Raw genomic sequence first — 21234 nt, forward strand, 5'->3', positions numbered from 1 at the left:
TTATAATTAAGTACAAGTTACAAGACATCGTTTGGAGTCATTGGAATTAACTGCGTACCACTCGATTGTCAGGTTAAGTTAGAACCTAGCCGCGGTCAAACATTATTGGTGCCGCTTGAATTCGAAGCTATCGACAGACCGCAAGACACGAAGAAAATTAGTAGTAACTTTTTTATATAACAGCTATATACATTTAATAACATGTAATATTTCTGTTATATAACTGCAACTTTTTATGAGTGAGAAATTACAACTAACATGTAATATGTTTGTAACGTACACATTATATTACGTGTACATTTCGTTATATTTACGACAATGTAATTGTTATGTAACTGTGTTTATTGGGATAGTTCATCGAGTATTTACGAGGGCTGTTTGATAAATCATTTCATTTTCAAGATAACTTTGAAATGAAAAAATTTTTTTTACCGAAATTCGATTTATTTTTCCACACAGGATTTGTTCTTTCTGGAGCTGGACTTTCCATTAGGTCATTAAATATGAAATGTCCGAATTTCGAATCAAAAGTTTGGAATCAAAGTTTAGTTTTATTATATCTCAAATAGAAATAGTACTATTAATCAAAGTATGTGCTTAAACTATCAACACAGTCCATCTTAATGGGTAGCTTATTTATGTCAAACAGTGAAGAAGCCTGAAAAAGCGGGTGACGATGAGATCGCGAAAGGCGTTTTCCACAGCTTGTATGAGAATTTAAATATTTTTCCTTGTAAGAGATAGCCCAATGCCCTGGAAGAAGTGGTAATCAGTTAGTACAAGGTCTTGATGAATATGGTGCGTGACGGAAAGTTTCCAAGTCCTGTAGCTTGAGCAGCTTGTTTATGCGATATGTGGTCAAACGTTCTCTTGCAAGAAGATTGGCCTGTCCGTATTGATCAATCTCAGCTGCTTAATCACAAGCAGCCTCATCATTTCGTCCAATTGCTTACAGTAAACATTCGCTGTAATCGATTGACAAGTTTCATGAAGCTTATAGTGGATTATAACAGCGCTGGACCACCAAACAGACAGCGTTAGCTTTTTTTGATGAATATTCGGTTTTGGACTGTGTTTCGGCATTTCATTATACATCCAGCCATTATACCCAGTACTTGCGATTGTCGAAAAAGAATCCATTTTTCATCACATGTAGCAATACGATTAAAAATGTTCGCCTTTATGTCGCGATGATAAAAAAGGCAAGCTTCCAAACGATTCTCTTCTGACGCTCGTTTAACCCTCTTGCAGTTATATTTACTGGCAGAAATTAGTATCAAAATGGTTAAATTTTTTCTACAGAGGAAAATATTTACTTTCATGTTTTATAATAGTTTTCGAAACGTGTTGATTTCAAATTTGAGGTTGTTGCAGAATTCAAAATGGCGGATCAAAAATGGCAGACCTGCAAGTAGTAAATCTTACCCCGAGTTAGACTCGGGTCTAACCATAAGCCGGTTAATTCATGCAGAACCCATCTATCCAGCTTCTTTACTTTGCCGATTTGACTCAAATGATCCAAGATCGTTGGAATACTAACGTTAAACTTTGCTATTTAATTCACGCGTAGTTTGAGATGTATCTGCTTCCAGTTATAGCTTTCAGCTCTCATGATCCACCTTGGTCTTAGGGTCGCCCACTTAGTTGGTCTTAGGTGGCTCACTTTCAAGATTAAAATCGCAAAAGAATGAAACTTCTCAAACCATAGACATACTATGCGTTCATTAGCCACATCTTCACCAATTCGTTGATATTTCGAGTTGTCTGCGCTGCATTGGATTCATGACGGAACTCATATTCGAAAATAACACGAATTCTTTGGCTTATTCATGGTTACACAAAAATTGCTGTAACAAAGACATTTCGAAAGATAATCACAAACCAAAATATGCGTTTAAAAGGAGTGATGATGACTTTTAAAACAAAAAACCAAGAACTATAAAAATCAAAGAAATATCAGAGATATCGATTGCCGAACTTAGTACTTCAAGAAATCGGACTTTATATTTTAATAATTAATAACCTAATATAATTAATAACCTAATAACCTAATATTAGTTCGAGAAGTATACAATGAAGCGTTTTTTCTAGCAGAAATGACGTCAGATGTTACTGTCCTCTTCATCAGTACAGCAGAACTTAGTACAACAATTCATTGTACTGCTTATACTAGGTCTGAAGTTAGTACAAGCAATTCAGTATTGCGAGGACAAAATTTACACTAGTTTCGGCAGTAAAATTTGAAAAGAACAGATATACAGTTACTCGATTTATTCTCGGTTATTAGATACTTCTGCAGTTTTTACTTTATTAATATTAATCAATTTTGTCATGTGAAAGAACAGTATATTCCTATCATGCTCTCCATCCCCAGATAGGTTCTACATGTAATGAAGGTAGATAAAGGCAAAATAAATCTTCTTCGTCTGAAGAATCATTAACAGATACAATAATGTATTGCGCTATGTTGTTTCTTGCATTGTGGCGTTCTTTTCTATCCTATCTGGCATTTCTGCACCTATGAACTTTTGCTGTATTCATTAGTTCTAGTTCTAAACCAATGCAGTTCCAGTGCAGCACTGGTTCAGCTGAAAAGAATAGACCCATAGTCTCTTTTTAGTTCGATACATTTTGCCCAATGGTTTTTCAAACTTCTTTAAGCCTTCCAAAAATACGATTTTTCAAATTCTGCAAAGTAGATGTTTGTTTCAGCGATGGTTTTTTTTCCGCCGAGCAAATTTCTTCATGTTTACAAAGAGAAAGAAGTTGCATGGAGCCAAATCTGGAGAATAGAGTAGATATGAGGGAGCAGTTCGTAGCGCAATTCGATAATTTTGGCCATGGCAATTGCAGACATGTAAGTTGGTACATTGTCGTGATTAAAGAGAATTTTTTTCTTTGCTAAATGAGGCTGCTTTTCCATCAATTCAGCGTGAAATCGATCCAATAAAGAGGCATACTGTCCTGTAATCGGTTTTCCTTTCTCCAGGTAGTCGATAAAGATTCTACCATGCGAATCCCAGAAAATCGTGGCCATAACTTTTTCGACAGAAGAAACTATTTTTGTCTTCTTCGGAGCACATTCATCAGGAGGAATCTAGTGTTTTGATTGCTCTTTTATCTCTGAAATGTATCAGTGAATCTGTATTTCATCAACGGTTACATATAGCCGTAAAAAACTCACTTGGATTGCGCTTGAACATGTCCAAACGCTGCTTTAAAATGGTCGCACAATTCTGTTTTTGGTCAACCATGAGCAAACGCGGTAACTATCCTGCTGATAGCTTTCTTATGCTCAAACATGTGAAAAACATGTTCGTTTGAAATGTTTATCATCTTGGTTATCTCGCGTATTTTTACTCGACAGTCGTCCAATGGATTTTATTGACCATTTCTTCAGTTGTGACCTCATTCGGATGTCTTATTCGGGCGCTTAATATGATTCGTGCTTGTATAGTCACAGCGAAATTCAGTGAACCGCTCGTGAATTATTTCGTGTGACGGAGCAGATAATACTGTTTCGGCATTTCTTCAGTTGTCTTAAAAGTTTTTCCACGCAAAAAATACTGCTTTATCAGCATACGAAATTCACTTTTTTATAGCAAAGAAACACTAACTTTTCCGTTTTCGAACGTTACCAAAAAGTTTCTGTTTGACAGATCTACTTAAAATTTTTTGTGTATAATTAAATAAAACAGTGAATGTCAAAAATAAAATTAGACTTGCAATTTGAACGCCATTTCTTGTCAAAATCACTGACTTATTAAATAGCCTTTGTATTTATTTATCTAGATCTGTATTTACGAGAAGAAGAATCTTTAATTACAGAAATCTTTCACATTACAGAATTCTTTAGTTTGTAGAAATCGTGGCTTGAAAGTATTGGGTTGCTCGGAAAGTAATTTCGGTTTTTTTCATGAGAATGAAAGACGATATTTTTAATAGGAAGAAAAGTTTTATTCTGTTAAATATTAACCATTTTGTTCTAACCTTTTGCCATCTTTGAGGTAATAACATAATTCCATGCTCGTAGAACTTCTGATCCTTATTGGCAAAAAACTGAATTATGTGATTTTTGACACTTTCATTTGAATCGAAATTTTTACCATCCAAAGAATTTTGCAGTAATCGAAACAAGTGATAATCGATGCCAAATCAGGTGAATATGGTGGATGCGGTAGCAAATCCCATCCAAGCGCTAAGTTTCTGGCTAGTCATTAAACTTATGTGAGGTCTGGCGTTGGCTCATGATGACACACAACACCTTTTCTGTTCGCCAGTTCTGGTCTCTTCTGCTTGATGAAATCATTCAATCTGTCTAATTGTTGAAAATATACATTCGAATCAATCGTTTGGTTGTTTGGTAGCAGCTCAAAAAAAACCATTCCTTTCCAATCCCATCAAACAGAAAACATCATCTTCTTTTGATGGACATCAGCGATGTGCTTTGAGCTGGTTCATTATGTCTGCTCCATGATCTTTTGCATTTAATATTTAATATTATTGTACACAATCCATTTTCCATCTCCCGTTGTGAGTTGCTTCAGAAATGGATCGTTTTCCTTACGTTTCAACAGCAAATCATAAATTAATGCGACGAATCAAATCTCTTTCTTTGAGAACGTATGGAACCCAAATATCGTGCTTTGAAACGAAACCAAGTTGTTTCAAATGCTCAACCATGGTCGAATGTTCGATAAATTCAATCTCTCAGCAATTTCTTGTTTTGTTAAATGACGATCTGCGTCCACCAATGCCTCTATTTGGTCTTCATCAGCCTCAACTGGCCTTTCAGAACGTGGTGCATCTTTGAGGTCAAAATTCTAGAACGAAATTTCGAAAACCAATTCTGGCACTGGCGTTCAGTCAACACATCCTCTCTATACACGGCACACAATTTTCTTCTTGCTTGCGCTGCATTTTTGCCTTTACAATAATAAAAAAGCAAAATATAATGAAAATATGTCGGTTTTCCATTTTTGATGCGACGTCAAACAAAAACAACTAGACAGATTCCAAAACAACTTTTTTTTAATAAAGCTCGAAACGTGCGTTGTAAAAATGTAAAATGATTTTCTGGTTTAGAATGAGGTTGACTGCTTAAAAGGGTAACTAATATCATTTATTTGAAAAAAACCGAAATTACTTTCCGAATAATTCAATAAGTTAGACGGATTTAATATAAAAATACATATTAGCGAGATAAGATGTTAATCTTTCCATTGTGGATGACTTGAATGCAAAGTGCACCATAAAGCAAACATGTTGCAATGACGATATGAACAAAGAGACAAAAACAAATAGCGCACCGATCTCACCTCATACATTAATTCCATTTGTTGCCGGGTGATATATGTGCCGTCTTCAAAAGTCATCGAACTATCGGTGGTCATCTTAGAGATGTGGCTGAGCCACACTTCGAAGAAACCGACCTTGATTAGAATCAGTTGGTCGTCCTGAGAGAGTTCACAGAATCCCGGCACTCGTTTCGCGAATTCCACCACCCTCTGAACCGATGGCGTCACTCTAACGGCGAATTGCTGCCACAACCAGATCCTCTGCGACTCGACAGTCTCCGCCGTGGAGGAGGCCGCTTCCGGGTCTTCCGGACTGGCGGGCTGCGAAGAATTACTCGCCTAATCAGCAAGATCATAAAACAAACCTGCATTGCTGCCGGCTTTAGCGAGAAAAGTCGTATCTTTTTTTCTCTTTCTTTTTCTCTCTCTACATATAGCTTACCGGTATTATCATCGGCTTCCTTACGAGCCCTCTCACCGAATCCTCCGTGAAGCCGCAATGCGCCTGATGCGCCTGCGACACTTGGAGGATTAAATCGTACACGGCCATTTTTACGTCGGCATCTGATTGATCGGCTTCAGCCACTGCTGCCGACGGTACTCGCGACACTGCGTTCTGGCTCTGGCTGTTGTTATTGTTGTTGTTTTGGCTACTGTTGTTGTTGTTGCTGGCGCTATTGTTGTTGTTGTTGTTGTTGTTGTTGTTGCTGCTGCTGTTGTTGTTATTGTTGTTGTTGTTACCAGTACCAGGTGAAGTCAGTTGCTGCATTCCTGTAGTGGTAGTGGTAGTGGTGGTCGTCGTCGTTGTACTCGTCGACATCGAGTCCTCCGGACCACGTTCTCTCGAGCGTTTCGGCACCCTGCCGTATCTGACGGCTACAAATTGGCACAAATCACCGATTATTTCACTTGAGCGATCGACAAAAGGCTAGAAAGCAAAGTGCAAGAGAGACTGGAAGAGAAGGAGAGGGAGAGGGAGAGAGAGAGAGAAAGAGAGAGAGAGAGAGAGAGAGAGAGAGAGAGAGAGAGAGAGAGAGAGAGAGAGAAAGAGAGATTCGTTTGACGATTTTGGCTCCTAATGAAATTTTTATTCTCACGAGTCGCTAAATTAAATCATGATTTCACACGCAGTTTCGAAAAACTTCATCGTTGTGACTTTGAAACTTTCTCCAGAGCAGAAAGTATACATGAGAACATTAACATGTACATTTCGGATTCTTATACTTGAATGCGACAGAGTGCTGCTACGCCAATTCGTCTACATGAGTTCATCAAAATTTTATTTTCGACATGCGGACGATGAGCATAGTACGACCTCTTTAGTCGAGAATGCGCATAGTAGCCGCATATCGCGCGCGTTGCAACTTCGACACTTAATTATGTACACAACTGTCCTTTGGTTTGTTTTGCTCGCTCTCTCTCTCTCTCTCTCTCTCTCTCTCTCTCTCTCTCTCTCTCTCTCTCTCTTTGCGTTGGGTAAAAGACTGCAGATGTGTCAGACCAGGCTGATGAAGGCGATAATAAGATGTAATATATATACACCAATTAATGATATAGTATAGATGCATCGCAATTTTTAAGGGTCAGTAAGTATACAAGTTAATGTGTATATTTTTATATGGAAGATGTTAAAAGGAGAATTAACAGAATATCTTAAAAAGAAAATTATATTACGAAACGAGGTGCATGAATATAATACCCGGTATAATACTTATTTCCATACTGAAATGCATCGAACTGTAAATGCACAAAGAGATTTATTTTGTAAAGGACTAAATCAAGAGGCACACTGTGCCTATATTATGCGAAACTGCGAGTTCAAAGGAGGTGAAATATTCATATCTCAGCAATGGCTGAACCGATCGAGGTTTTTTAGTCCCAATCGATTCGGCCTTAAAAAATAGGCAAAATGTTCTTGTGATTTTTGTGTACGTTATCTCCAAGTGGAGGTATTTTAAAATAAAGTTCGAATCACGGAAAATTTCGATTCAATAAGAAAGTAAGTAAGAAACGTCGAACGCATAAAAGTAGGGATATATGTACATCTCGCTTTTCCAACATCAGGGGCGCTACGAGAGCGCTGAAGAATCGGACAGAAGCGAATGCGAGCGAGTAAGCAAGAGATATGCTAAAATACAGTATAGGAGAAAATGTGCGAGAGAGAGAGGAGAGAGGGGAGAGAGAGAGAGAGAGAGAGAGAGAGAGAGAGAGAGAGAGAGAGAGAGAGAGGAGAGAGAGAGAGAGAGAGAGAGAGAGAGAGAGAGAGAGCGAGCGGGAGAGAGAGAGAGCGGGAGAGAGAGAGAGCGGGAGAGAGAGAGAGCGAGAGAGAGAGAGAGAAAGCGGGAGAGAGAGAGCGGGAGAGAGAGAGAGCGGGAGAGAGAACGGGAGAGAGAACGAGAGAGAGAACGGGAGAGAGAACGGGAGAGAGAACGGGAGAGAGAACGGGAGAGAGAACGAGGGAGAGAACGGAAGAGAAAACGGGAGAGAGAACGGGGAAGAGAACGGGAGAGAGAACGAGAGAGAGAACGGAAGAGAGAACGGGGGAGAGAGAGAGGGGGAGGAAGGAGGAGAGAGAGAGAGTGGGAGAGAGAGAGAGTGGGAGAGAGAGAGAGAGCGGGAGAGAGAGAGAAAGTGGGGGAGAGAGAGAGCAGGAGAGAGGACGGGAGAGGGAGAGAGGGAGAGAGAGAAAGAGAGAGAGAGAGAAAGAGAGAGAGAGAGAGAGAGAACGGGCGAGAGAGGAGAAAGAGAGAGGCATAAAAAGGTGAGAATACTGGTATGCGTCACGGTATGTTATAACGCACGTCATTTGATTGCCGGTCAGCTGATGCTGAGCAGACGATGTCTGTGCCACCGATAAATCAATACCAGTGCTTATTGACGTTGTCCAGGGAGATCGCTCTTCAATTTTAAGGTCTGCTTGATACAATTTATAACGCAAGTGGTGCAGGTAATATGCGAATTAGATGAAGATAATTTACAAGTAAGTATAAATTTATGACATTTACATATTAATGGTGTATGTACGTGACGTATATACAATGTAACTTGTGATATATAATATAAGGTATATTATAATAAAAAAAGGCCCCAAGTACAAACACAACACGTATTGCGTTATTTTTAGAAACTTCAAATTCAAATTATTTTTTTAAGTTATATATGTGTACATAACATAAGTTTTTACAAGTAAAACTTATAACTATAATAAAACTCTACAACACTATTCTACTGTACAAAAGAAGTGATATATTAAAACAGTAGCGCCAACTAAGAAACCTAACATATACAGGGTGCACGATTTATCTGAAGACATTGAAATATCTCGAGGACTATGCATTGGATAAAAAAAAGTGGTTAATGAAAGTTGTTAGTCTAGAAGGGGGACATCCAATGATACCAAACTCGACCTCCCACCCCACCCCCTGGGGGTGGAGGTTGGGGTCAACTTTGAAATCTTAAATGGAAACCCCCATTTTTTATTGCAGATACGGATTCTACGCCACAAAATACGTAAATTTTGTCCGAAACTTTTTTTTTGATTCGTGATAGATGGAGCTGTAATCGCAAAAAATTATATTTTCCGCAATTCTCGAGAAATGATCATTGGATTGAGAAATAAAAAATACCTGTTCAATATTTTTAAAGGACATAATAAAAGTTATTCCCCCCCGATCCTCTCGGGGTAGGGTGGGTGGTAACGTTCAAATCTGCATGACGGTTGCCCAGCGCATAACTCAATAGCAGCATGGAAAGTATTAGACCGTGATTACAATGGTCGGTGGATTGGCAGAGGTGGCTCGATTAATTGGCCTGCTAGGTCGCCTGATTTGACATCGCCGGATTTCTTTCTGTGGGGTTACCTAAAAGATAAGGTTTATCAACAAGTGCCAACAACTCGTGAAAACATGGTAGGACGCATAAGAAACGCTTGCGCTGAAACTCCCGCAGATATGCTTCTATCCTGTGTACAGTCATTTGAAAAAAGGATCAATAAGTGTATTGAAGTTGAAGGTAAAAATTTCGAACACTTACTCTAATTAATTGAACAGTGAGAGGCAAGGGGACTCACATTAAAAAAGCACCCCGATCTGTGAGAGGCAAGGGGACTCACATTAAAAAAGCACCCGAAGGAAACATAAAACTACTACGTCCTCGTCGTTGTTCCTGTGTAACGCTAAAAGTAGTTTCTCGGAAAAATTCAACGCTATCTATCACGAATGAAAAAAATTGTTTCAATAAAAATTTCACGTACAATCTAATTCTGCAATGAAAAATGTGGGTCCCCATTTGAGATTTGAACGTTATCACCCACCCTACCCCGAGAGGATGGGGGGGGAATAACTTTTATTATGTTCTTTAAAAATATTGAACAGGTATCTTTTATTTCTCAATCCAATGATCATTTCTGGAGAATTGCGAAAAATATAATTTTTTGCGATTACAGCGCCATCTATCACGAATCAAAAAAAAAGTTTGGGACAAAATTTACGTATTTTGTGGCGTAGAATCCGTATCTGCAATAAAAAATGGGGGTTTCCATTTAAGATTTCAAAGTTGCCCCCAACCCCCACCCGCAGGGGGTGGGGTGGGAGGTCGAGTTTGGTATCATTGGATGTCCCTTCGAGACTTTCAACTTTCATTAACCACTTTTTTTTATCCAATGCATAGTTCTCGAGATATTTCAATGTCTTCATAAATCGTGCACCCTGTATATATGATTATTATATGCTTAATATATAACATAAGTTTTTACAAGTAAAATTTATATAAAACTTACCTTTTTAAATAAAAAGGTAAGAAAAAGGCGCCAAGTACAAGCGCAACACGTATTGTGTTATTTTTAGAAATTTCAAATTCAAATTATTTTTTTAAGGTATATATGTGTACATAACATAAGTTTTTACAAGTAAAACTTATAACTATAATAAAACTCTACAACACTATTCTATTGTACAAAAGAAGTGATATATTAGAACAGTAGCGCCAACTGAGAAACCTAACATATATACAGGGTGTCCGGAATGTGATCATTAATATTTTGTGTACTGGTAGATTGGGTGTAGCCGAGAAGAAAAGTCATGTACCATAATGTCAAATTGGCAATAGTTATCGAGTTATTAATTGAAACATGTGAGCCAATGAGCGCGTAGAGAGTGCTGGGCGGCAGCCTTTTGTCGCTTACGGTTGCCTCTCGCCGCGCGAGGTAAGCTATCTTCTTATACATAGAGCCCGTCCTGTCGCTTTCTCGTGCGCTCATTCGTTTACACATTTTAATTAATTACGGAATAAATATTGAAAAAATTATAAAACGACACAGGACTTTTTAAATTATTTTAACCAGTTCTACCAGTACACAAAATATTAATGATCACATTCTGGACATCCTGTATATATATGATTATTGTATATTTAATATTTTTAGAAATCTCAAATTCAAATTATTTCCTTTTTTAAGATATATATTATGTACATAACATAAGTTTTTACAAGTAAAACTTATCAAATTATTTTCCTTTTAAGATATATATGTATATAAGCTTTTAAAAGTAAAAATTATATCGTGTTATAAAAATTTAACACGTTTATTAATAGTGTCCAATATTTAAAAAAAATATCTTTTTGAAGGTTATTGTTATTCAAGAAAAACTTAGTTACAAAAATTATCTATAACATAAATTTTTACAAGTAAAATTTATCATTATTTCTTAGAACACTGAGTTATATGGTTATTTTACTTGTTGTTATAACAAATTAATTATTATAACAATGCAATAAAAAAATATTTAATACAAGAAATCTTGGCGTGGCTGCACCAAAAACATATCGAACTAAAACTTGTTTAATACATACATGATAGCATTTTTATTATAATAATATGTACTTGTAAATTCTCTCTATATATGTTATATACGGTGTAATGTTTTATTTAAGTTTATATATTGGGAGTACAAATTAGTTCGGTCCGCTTTTTTGTGTTAAAAGATGTATTTATTTCAAAACAAAATGAATGAACAGATCAATTAAAGTATTTTCCATCGCTGGCTAATACTTTCTCCCATTTCTCAGGCAATTTTCGAATTCTATCTTGAAAAAATGACTCGTCTTTTGAGGCGTCTTTTGAGGATTCAAGTTTGGAGCCAATTTTCGATACCTGCGAAAGAAGTGAACCGGTGATCTGCCAAATCGTGCTGCATCCTTCGGAACAACTAGTAATCAGAAGGAGCAACGTCCAGAGAATACAGCGGGTGCGGTAAAACATCCCATTTGAGCGTTTCCAAATATTTTTTTACGACTTTTGCGACATGAGACCGAGCGTTATCATGAAGAACGCCTTTCAACGTCTCTCGGTTTCAGTTCATAAGGCACCCAATTTCCTTGTTTTTGAATAATTCCTATGTCTCTTAATCGTACGGAAACGGCTTGTTGAGTCACTCTCAATGATTCTGCAAGTTCCTCTTGCGTTTAACTCTGATCTTCTTGGAGTAATGCCTCTAATTCTTTGTCCTCGAATTTTTTTGGCCGTCCAGAGCGAGGCTTGTCTTCGACGCTGAAATCTCCATCCTTGAAACGTCGAAACCATCCCCTATATGATTTATCAGTTGGAGCAGCGTCACCATAAACTTCAATAAGCATTCGATGGGCTTCAGCTGCACTTTTCTTCCAATTAAAGCAGAAAATTAAAACCTCCCACAAATGTTGCTTGGTTAACACAAAATTCGACATTTTCAACACTGTAAAAAGCAAGGTTTTTGTATGAAATTCAAAGCGATATAAACTGAATATTATTGGCAGATGTCTAACCTCTCTGAAACCGCCAAAATCGGCAGTCACTATGAACCATTCATAACAGCCGAAGCCATCTTTTGAAAATGGGCCGAACTAATTTGTACACCCAATAGTATTATAATAAATTATAAACTTTCACTATAGAATATATATATCGAATGTGTATATATTCTACATATTTTGATATTTTTTTATTCAAAGATATTATTCTTATTATAATTGACGAAATATCAATGATATCTAATTTGACTTTTATGTACATACATCTTCGATATAGTTTTTGGTGCAGCCGCGCCAAGATATTTTGTATTAAATATTTTTTATTGCATTGTTATAATAATTAATTTGTTATAATGACAAGTAAAATAACCATATAACTCAGTATTCTAACAAATAATGATAAATTTTACTTGTAAAAATTTATGTTATAGACATTTTTTGTAGCTAGGTTTTTCTTAAATAACAATAACCTTTAAAAAGATATTTTTTTTTAATATTGGACATTATTAATAAACGTGTTAAATTTTTATAACACGATATAATTCTACTTTTAAAAGCTTATATACATATATATCTTAAAAGGAAAATAATTTGATAAGTTTTACTTGTAAAAACTTATGTTATGTACATAATATATATCTTAAAAAAGGAAATAATTTGAATTTGAGATTTCTAAAAATATTAAATATACAATAATCATATATATATATATATAGATTTGTAAAAATATTAAATATACAATAATCATATATATATATATATATATATATATATATATATATATATATATATGTTAGGTTTCTCAGTTGGCGCTACTGTTCTAATATATCACTTCTTTTGTACAGTAGAATAGTGTTGTAAAGTTTTATTATAGTTATAAGTTTTACTTGTAAAAACTTATGTTATGTACACATATATAACTTAAAAAAATAATTTGAATTTGAAATTTCTAAAAATAATGCAATACATGTTGTGTTTGTACTTGGGGCCTTTGTCTTACTTTTTTGTTTAAAAAGGTAAGTTTTATATAAATTTAACTTCTAAATATGTATAATACGCTACCGGAATCACTAAAGAGTGAAGAGTCTGTAAAATTGTTCCGCAAAAAAATTACAGAATATGTAAAGCAGATGCGTTCTCATTAACTTAACTTAACTTAAGATGTATATTTATAGTCGGAGACTAATAAACAGATTTCTCTCTCTCTTCCTCTCTCTCTTTCTCTCTCACCCCTCCTCTCTCTCTCTCTCTCTCTCTCTCTTTCTCTCTCTTTCTCTCTCTCTGTCGGCATGAAGCAAGCAGAAAAGGTTTTGCATTACTAACAGTCAGAGAAGTACGATTCCCCAAGATTCCATTTGATTTTTTAACGGTGCCGCGCAATTTCTTCGACATATGCAAGTGTCGAAATAAGGAGCTCCGACGCAAATCGTGATACCGTATTTTTAATCACCGGAAAATATCTCGGTCATTTTCCTTCCGACGTTTCTTCTTCGATGTCAGTTTGTCACATTTTAGAATTGACCGATCGTCTTCGGGACGATGGCGACGACCAAATGTAAAAATGTCAGAGAACGCTCGCGCGATACTCACAATCTCTGGACATGCCGACGGCTAGGCACTTCTTGAATCTGCAGTACTGACAACGGTTCCGATTTAATCTGATGACGAGACACTTGCCGTCTCTCAAGCATCTGTACTCTATCTGCTTCTGTATGCTCCTCCTGAAGAAGCCCTGAACAGGAAGTAAAAGGAAATGCTATTAATAATGATCCCATAGACTGCCACGTGGTTAATTATATTTCTCCATCGGCGCATAAAATATGACACTCTTCACTTCTTCTTTTTTTTTATAATGCTGGGGGAAAAGCGCGGGAAAAACGAGCTAGAGCGTAGCGGAAAACGCGCTCGTGGGAAAAGCGGTTTCTTCGGACACTTTACACGCAATACATGTTAAAACGTGTCGTAGCCATTTTCCCGAATACAACTCCGCGTTACGGTCATATTGTAATTACGCTCACGTTCACGATCGACAATTAGCTAAATGATATCTTACTCGATGATGTATTAGAATCATATTTTCAACGGATCATTCGACAACATAATTCCTTCCAATCGCGACTCTTCCCTTGATGAAAGTTGTATCAAAGTTACAGTCGTTCACCGTGAATGTATTCACTTATTGAAGTTACGCATCCTGGAAAGTTCACACTTTCTCCCTGGTAATAAAATTCTCTTTTCAAATGTTCTCGGTTTATATATTCTGATAACCTATAACATGTACGCGCATGCGGAAGAGAGAGAGAGAGAGAGAGAGAGAGAGAGAGAGAGAGAGAGAGAGAGAGAGAGAGAGAGAGAGAGAGAGAGAGAGAGAGAGAGAGAGAGAGAGAGAGAGAGAGAGAGAGAGAGAGAGAGATGGTGGTGATTCTGGAACAACGTCGCGCATCCTACAACCTTTCACGCTATCGTTTATTACATAAACAACGGACGTCCGAAGTGTAAGTTCGCCGAGCGAAAAGCTCACGCGGAAGTAGTGGGATAATGGTGGCGATGTGTGGACGAGTGTGCGCGAGCATTCCGCCGCTGAAAGCATCGGTTTATTGGCTCATTACTACCGGCGTTAATTGATGGAAGGTATTCGTATAATGGCATCACGCGCGATAACAACAACGTCGACGTGTATCCCAACGTCTAATATCCTGAAATACCAGATAGGCCGACTACCTGTAATGTAACTGTCGATACTATTAGTAACCGATGGCGCGCGGGCCCAGCTCCCTCGGCTTGTTTCTAAAATCGATATGTCACGTCGCACCGGTCTATTTGTCTTCGTTGCTCGCGTGACGAGAGGGGGGAGGAGAAGGGGAGGTAACAATCGCAATTATTTCGGCGAATAGAAATCACATGCGGTGAGATTGTATTGTAAGTCGTAGAATCTTCCGGCAGGGGCAGGACGAGAAAAAGAAGACGAACGCGAACAGAGCTAATAAATTACGCGATGTTAATCGACTTTTACACATAACTGACATGAAATTATTCAACTAATACGGTGGAAAGTAATAAAAAAATTATAACATAATACAAAAAATATAAGTGACAGAAAATAAAAAGATACAAAATGTGAAGCATTCTCATTAAAATAGAGTTTCGAGTGGAATTATAACCAGTTTTCTGGCAAACAAAGAAATCAACATTCGCATTTGCGGTCGTACAAACTTTATTCGAACAATACAAACTTCTCTCTCTCTCTCTCTCTCTTTTTTTTCTTGACGTTGTTTAAAATATATTAAATAATTTCATAAGTATTCCAAGTCTCTCAAATACCGAAGATTGTTCGAACTTTATCCGAGCAAGCTTCCGAAGAAACGTACGGTGCAATATCTCAAACCACGATAGCTTGAGTGCACGGTGGCACGGTGCTCGAGCTAGTAGTAAACCGCCGCGCTAGGTCAGACAAAATGTACCGCTGCACCGTATAGTGGGGCGAAAAACCCGAAAACCGAACATTCGAGCCAAAAATTAAATTTGTAAAAATATCTAGTTTTGGCATGTTTTCTTGTTCTTCATACTTCAATCTATTTCAAATTATGTTTCAGTTATCGAATATGATTGAAACTTCTACTGAAAATATTTAGCCAAATTCACACTTGGTGCAACTAGTAAGGGTCCACCGTTTCGATACATATTGCGTTAGAGAATTGTCACATTAAAACTATACAAGAACAATAGCTGAAACTTTTACAACATAAAAAGTAATGTTCAAACTTGGTATTAAAATTATCGTCATATTAAAAAAATATCTGAATATGCATAACAAATATATTTAAAATAATGGAATTCATACAATCGGGATTCAATACTTCAAGCTACCAAAAAGTTTACAAAAAGTTTAAGGTCCAAAACGGCCCAAAATATGCAATATACCAATTGATTGCGGAAAGTATCTAGTTTATAAAAATCTCTATTGTGCCCCCCTCCTAGGTCCCTCTTTTATTAAAAAATTGCTCTAACTTTTGTTAACTTATCGACTTTTGGAAATTTCAAAATCAACAAATTAATAAAAATCAAGGCGCTATTTTAACAATATATTCTTGAGACTAAATAAAGCAAGAAAGTCTAGTACCACTTTTTCTTCCGACGAACAGTTAGCGAGATATCGTTAAACATTAAAAAAGTTGCCAAGTTTTCCTTAAATATCTCAAAAAATATTAGGCAAATAAAAAAATGTTTGAGGCAAAAGTTCAAATTAATTGATGATATGAAATAAATTGAAAAAAATGATATAATAAAAAACTGCGGTTCCTATTTAAGAAAAGTGACGATTAGTGATATCTCGAAAATGACGCCATCTGTAAACAAAATGATGTAGTTGTTATATGTCTCCTTTGAAACTGTACAATTTTTGTCTTAAACATTTTTCAGTATCTTCCATATTTTTCGAGATATTTGCCTAGCATTTAAAATGGGACATTATATATATTTTTTATTTTAGTAAAATATATTATTTTTATAGAATTTGATGTCTGTGATGTACCATAAATACATCCAATTATATAAAAATATACAGGGTGTCCCATTTTAATGTCTCACCCCAAATAACACTTCAGTATTGAAGTTTCAAGGAAAATGATCTCAATAAAAATTGTAGGGATTTAAATGAACTACCTTATGATGACCTTGACTTTGATCTTGACCTCTATTTTCAAGGTCATTTGAAGGTTTTTTAAATGGAAAACTTTATTTTTTATTACACTGTTTTTTTCTACTAGTTAATTTGAACAACTTTTGTCTAAAACATTTTTTTATTTGTCTAATATTTTTTGAGATATTTGAGGAAAACTTGATAACTTTTTCAATATTTAACTTACGATATCTCGCTAATTATTTGGCGGAAGAAAAAGTGGTACTAGACTTTCTTGCTTTATTTAGTCTCAAGAATATATTGTTAAAATAGCGCCCTGATTTTTGTTGATTTGATGATTTTGAAATTTCCAAAAATCATAAAGTTAACAAAAGTCAAGGCGCTATTGTAACAATATATTCTTGAAACTAAATAAAGCAAGAAAGTCTAGTACTTTTTCTACCACTTTTTCTTCCGACGAACAGTTAGCGAGATATCGTTAAACATTAAAATAGTTACCAAGTTTTCCTCAAATATCTCAAAAAATATTAAACAAATAAAAAAATGTTTTAGACAAAAGTTGTTCAAATTAACAAGTAGAAAAAACAGTGTAATAAAAAATAAGGATCCCCATTTAATAAACGCAAGTTGACCTTCAAATGACCTTGAAAATAGAGGTTAAGGTCAAAGTCAAAGTTATCATAAGGTAGCTCACTTAAATCCCTACAACTTTTATTTAGATCATTTTCCTTGAAACTTTAATACTGAAGAGTTATTTGGGGTGGGACATTAAAATGGGACATCCTGTATAGTGTATATTCATGAAGTATGTATAGAACATTTTATAAGACAATATTTTTTGTTTGGAATTTGTGCAACATCCTATATCAGGTATGTAAATATGAAACCGGAATTTTTGTATAGAAAATACTCGTTTATTGTATGAAAATGATAAAACATATTTTATTCGAAGTATTGCCCATTGCTAGCTATACATTTTTCCCATCTGTCTGACAATTTTTGGATGCCACGCCAAAAAAACTGTTGCTCTTTTGAGGCAAACCAATCATCGAGCCATTTCGTACATTTTCGTAAGAACTGAAGCGCTGCTCAGCAAGTGCGTGTCCCATCAATGCAAATAAGTAGTAATCGGACGGAGCAAAGTCTGGTGAGTAAGCCGCATGCGAAAGTATTTCCCAACTAAACGCCTTAATCGTTTCCTTGACCAGTTTTGCTGTGTGTGATGGTGCATTATCATAAAACAAAATCACTTTGTGTTGCCTTTTTTGATATTCTGGTCGTTTTTCACGCAAAGCTTGATTCAAATCGATCATTTGTTGTCGGTAGCGTTCAGTATTAACGGTTTCGCCAGGTTTTAGCAGCTCATAATAGATCATAGCCTTTTGATCCCACCAAACACAGAGTATTGTCTTCCGTCCACAGCGATTTGTCCTTGCAGTCGATGTCGATGGTTCGCTTGGAGTTACCCATGATCTTTTACGCTTAGGATTCTCAAAATATATACACTTTTCATCGCTAGTCACAATTCGATGGAGAAATGACTTTCTTTTGTACCTGGCGAGCAGCATTCCGCAAGTGGTTTTTCGGTTTTCCTGCTGTCTTTCATTCAGTTCATGTGGAACCCATTTTACCATCTTCTGGATCTTTCCCATGGCTTTCAAACGTATGGAGACGGCTTCTCGTGTCACATTTAATTGATCCGCGAATTGTTATTGCGTTTGAGCGTCATCCTCATCCAACAATGCTTGCAATTCGCTGTCTTCAAACTTTTTCGGTGGTCTTCCACGTTCTTCGTTTCTCACGTCAAAATCGCCACGTTTGAATTTTTTAAATCACTCAAAGCACTGTGATTTACCAACAGCATGCTCACCGTAAGCTTCGACAAGCATTCGATGCGATTCTGCAACAGTTTTCTTCAAATGGTAACAGAAAATCAATGTTGTCCGCAAATCGTAGCTTCCAGGCACAAAATTCGACATGTTCAACGTTATTACAAACTATGCTGTTGTATGAAACTTGTATTGTTGTGAGTTGAAAATCTTTGTCAGATGTCAACAAATGGAAATGGCGTCAATGACGCGATTTGACGGTAACTACATTGACAGCTAGGGCCATCTATGGGCATTCCGGTTTCATATTTACAGATCTAGTATATTGAAAAATATCGTTAGTTTAGATACTCAACTATCTTTCACTTAGATTTGCTTGATATAAAATTGCTTGATATGCAGAATAATTTCGAACTCTGTTATAATGCAAACTCTGTTATGACACTTTACCATGTTCTTATAACTCTCAATGCAATTTTTTAATAAAAGGGGGACCTGGAGGGGGACAATAAAAGTTTTTATAAACTAGATACTTTCCGCAATCAATTGGTATATTGCATATTTTGGGCCGTTTTGGACCTTAAACTTTTTGTAAACTTTTTGGTAGCTTGAAGTATTGAATCCCGATTGTATGAATTCCATTATTTTAAATATATTTGTTATGCATATTCAGATATTTTTTTAATATGACGATAATTTTAATATCAAGTTTGAACATTACTTTTTATGTTGTAAAAGTTTCAGCTATTGTTCTTGTATAGTTTTAATGTGACAATTCTCTAACGCAATATGTATCGAAACGGTGGACCCTTACTAGTTGCACCAAGTGTGAATTTGGCTAAATATTTTCAGTAGAAGTTTCAATCATATTCGATAACTGAAACATAATTTGAAATAGATTGAAGTATGAAGAACAAGAAAACATGCCAAAACTAGATATTTTTACAAATTTAATTTTTGGCTCGAATGTCCGGTCGGACCTTTCGCCTCACTGTGCACCATCATCGTCCAATAAAAACAACCAGCGGTAGCCGTACACATCGTACGCAGCGATGAATAGCGGGAGAGTTATCTCTCGCCGTTTCTCGATGATCTTTAAAGTACAATCATGCGCACACGAGTAAGGATGCCGATTTTAAATCGATTTAATCAAAGATCGATTAATCGGAGTTTAAAAGATCAATTTCAAATCGATTTCTGGAACTGAATCCATTCAAGAATCGATCTGTAGATTTTGAAATCGCCAACACGATTTTTTCAGTTTTTACTAGTAATATAGTTCTTTTTTTAATTATTTTAGTTATAACATTTAAACTCACTCAATGGCTGCATAATGCACATTACGTTGCCTTTAGGCCGATGTCATATGGGCGAAAATTTTCAGTGGAATCAGACGCGTGAACCAATCACAGCCACTCCATATAATAGTATACATTGTATACATATGTATATGTATATAATAGTAAACGTGATTTCTTATTTAATAACGTTAAAAAACCCTTGATGGATGTTTAATTAATCTAATTAAATCCTTAGAATAAAGATTTAAATATTTTTTCTATCTTATTCTGGCCACACACACATACACACAACACAACCAAAAGAGTACTATCTGTTTAATTTCTTTAATTCATATTGAACTTTATATGAATTACACGAGATCTACTTTAGACAGTAGAAATTTGACGGATAGTATATGTACTTTAATGAGTGGCTCATTCTACATGTATACCGATTCAAATCGATTTTCTGAAATCAATTCTTTACAAACCGATTTTGTAAAGATAGATTTTTTTCTCCGTGATTCGAATCAATCTTTAAATCGATCTGTTTGAAAAAAAATCGGCATTCCTACACACGAGTGAACCTCGTTGACGCTCGATTCAAATTAAACTGCAAAACTTCATTTCTCTCTCTCTCTCTCTCTCTCTCTCTCTCTCTCTCGATTTCAAGTATATAGTCTTGTCATTCGGACTTTTGTAATAATGAATTGAATAATCAGTCCATTGACATTTTACTTGAAATAATGAGAAAACATCGAGCAAATCGTACTTGCATACAATAGTTTCGAATGCTTACTTTGATTTGATTGATTACATACTTAATTTACCAGCAGTTATTTCATTTAATTTTATTGACATTATTAATTTTATTAGATAAATATATTGTTCATAATTACATACATGACTATTTATTGATTAATTTATTGTTTTTGATGATAGATTTTGCCGATTATTTTAGTCGACAGTGATTTTTTGATCGATTAATTCTCAACATTGCTTCGTACTCCTCTGCGAGTTTCATTGCCGAGTATCGCAAATGGTGGCTCAGAAGCTACTCGTGCAACATTACAAACGTAAAGATTTTGTTGTTTATTACCATGTTTCACGAGAAAATTTTGGAGAAGCGTGAGTGAACGAGGACTCACTCCTCAGCTAATTTTACGTGACTTTACCGTAACAGAATTATACACGCATTCAACTTATACGCGTGCTCATGCGTATATGTGCGTACGTATGTTAGTCCGCAGAACTCGCTAGCGTAAATGTGAGAATGCACCATTTCACCGTTAACTCCGGCCTTAGGGCTTCCGCGTATGAAATCTCAGGCGTGCACAGCGCGCACACCAGCGGTGAATGTGCACCTCTCCCACGATGTTTAAGAAGCGCGCGCGTACCGATAA

The 21234-nt window shown here is 36.1% G+C and overlaps 1 protein-coding gene across 3 annotated transcripts in view; it reads right to left on the reverse strand.

The window, feature by feature from the left end:
- Positions 1–3936: 3936 nt before the first annotated feature.
- Positions 3937–21234, reverse strand: part of LOC105186728 (ecdysone-induced protein 78C) — a 104390-nt gene continuing 87092 nt past the window's right edge. For 2 of the 3 annotated variants that reach the window (XM_025299834.1, XM_025299832.1), the window contains exons 4-7: positions 13674–13815; positions 5740–6173; positions 5319–5636; positions 3937–4926 (exon numbers count right to left, since the gene is read on the reverse strand). In XM_025299834.1, coding sequence (XP_025155619.1) covers positions 4867–4926; positions 5319–5636; positions 5740–6173; positions 13674–13815 — 954 coding nt within the window. In that variant the 3' untranslated portion in view covers positions 3937–4866. The remainder of the gene's footprint in view (positions 4927–5318; positions 5637–5739; positions 6174–13673; positions 13816–21234) is intronic. The other variant, XM_025299833.1, reaches the window with a different exon arrangement.

The sequence above is a fragment of the Harpegnathos saltator genome, unplaced genomic scaffold, assembly GCF_003227715.2.
Source record: "Harpegnathos saltator strain DR-91 unplaced genomic scaffold, Hsal_v8.6 scaffold294, whole genome shotgun sequence".
NCBI lineage: Eukaryota > Metazoa > Arthropoda > Insecta > Hymenoptera > Formicidae > Harpegnathos > Harpegnathos saltator.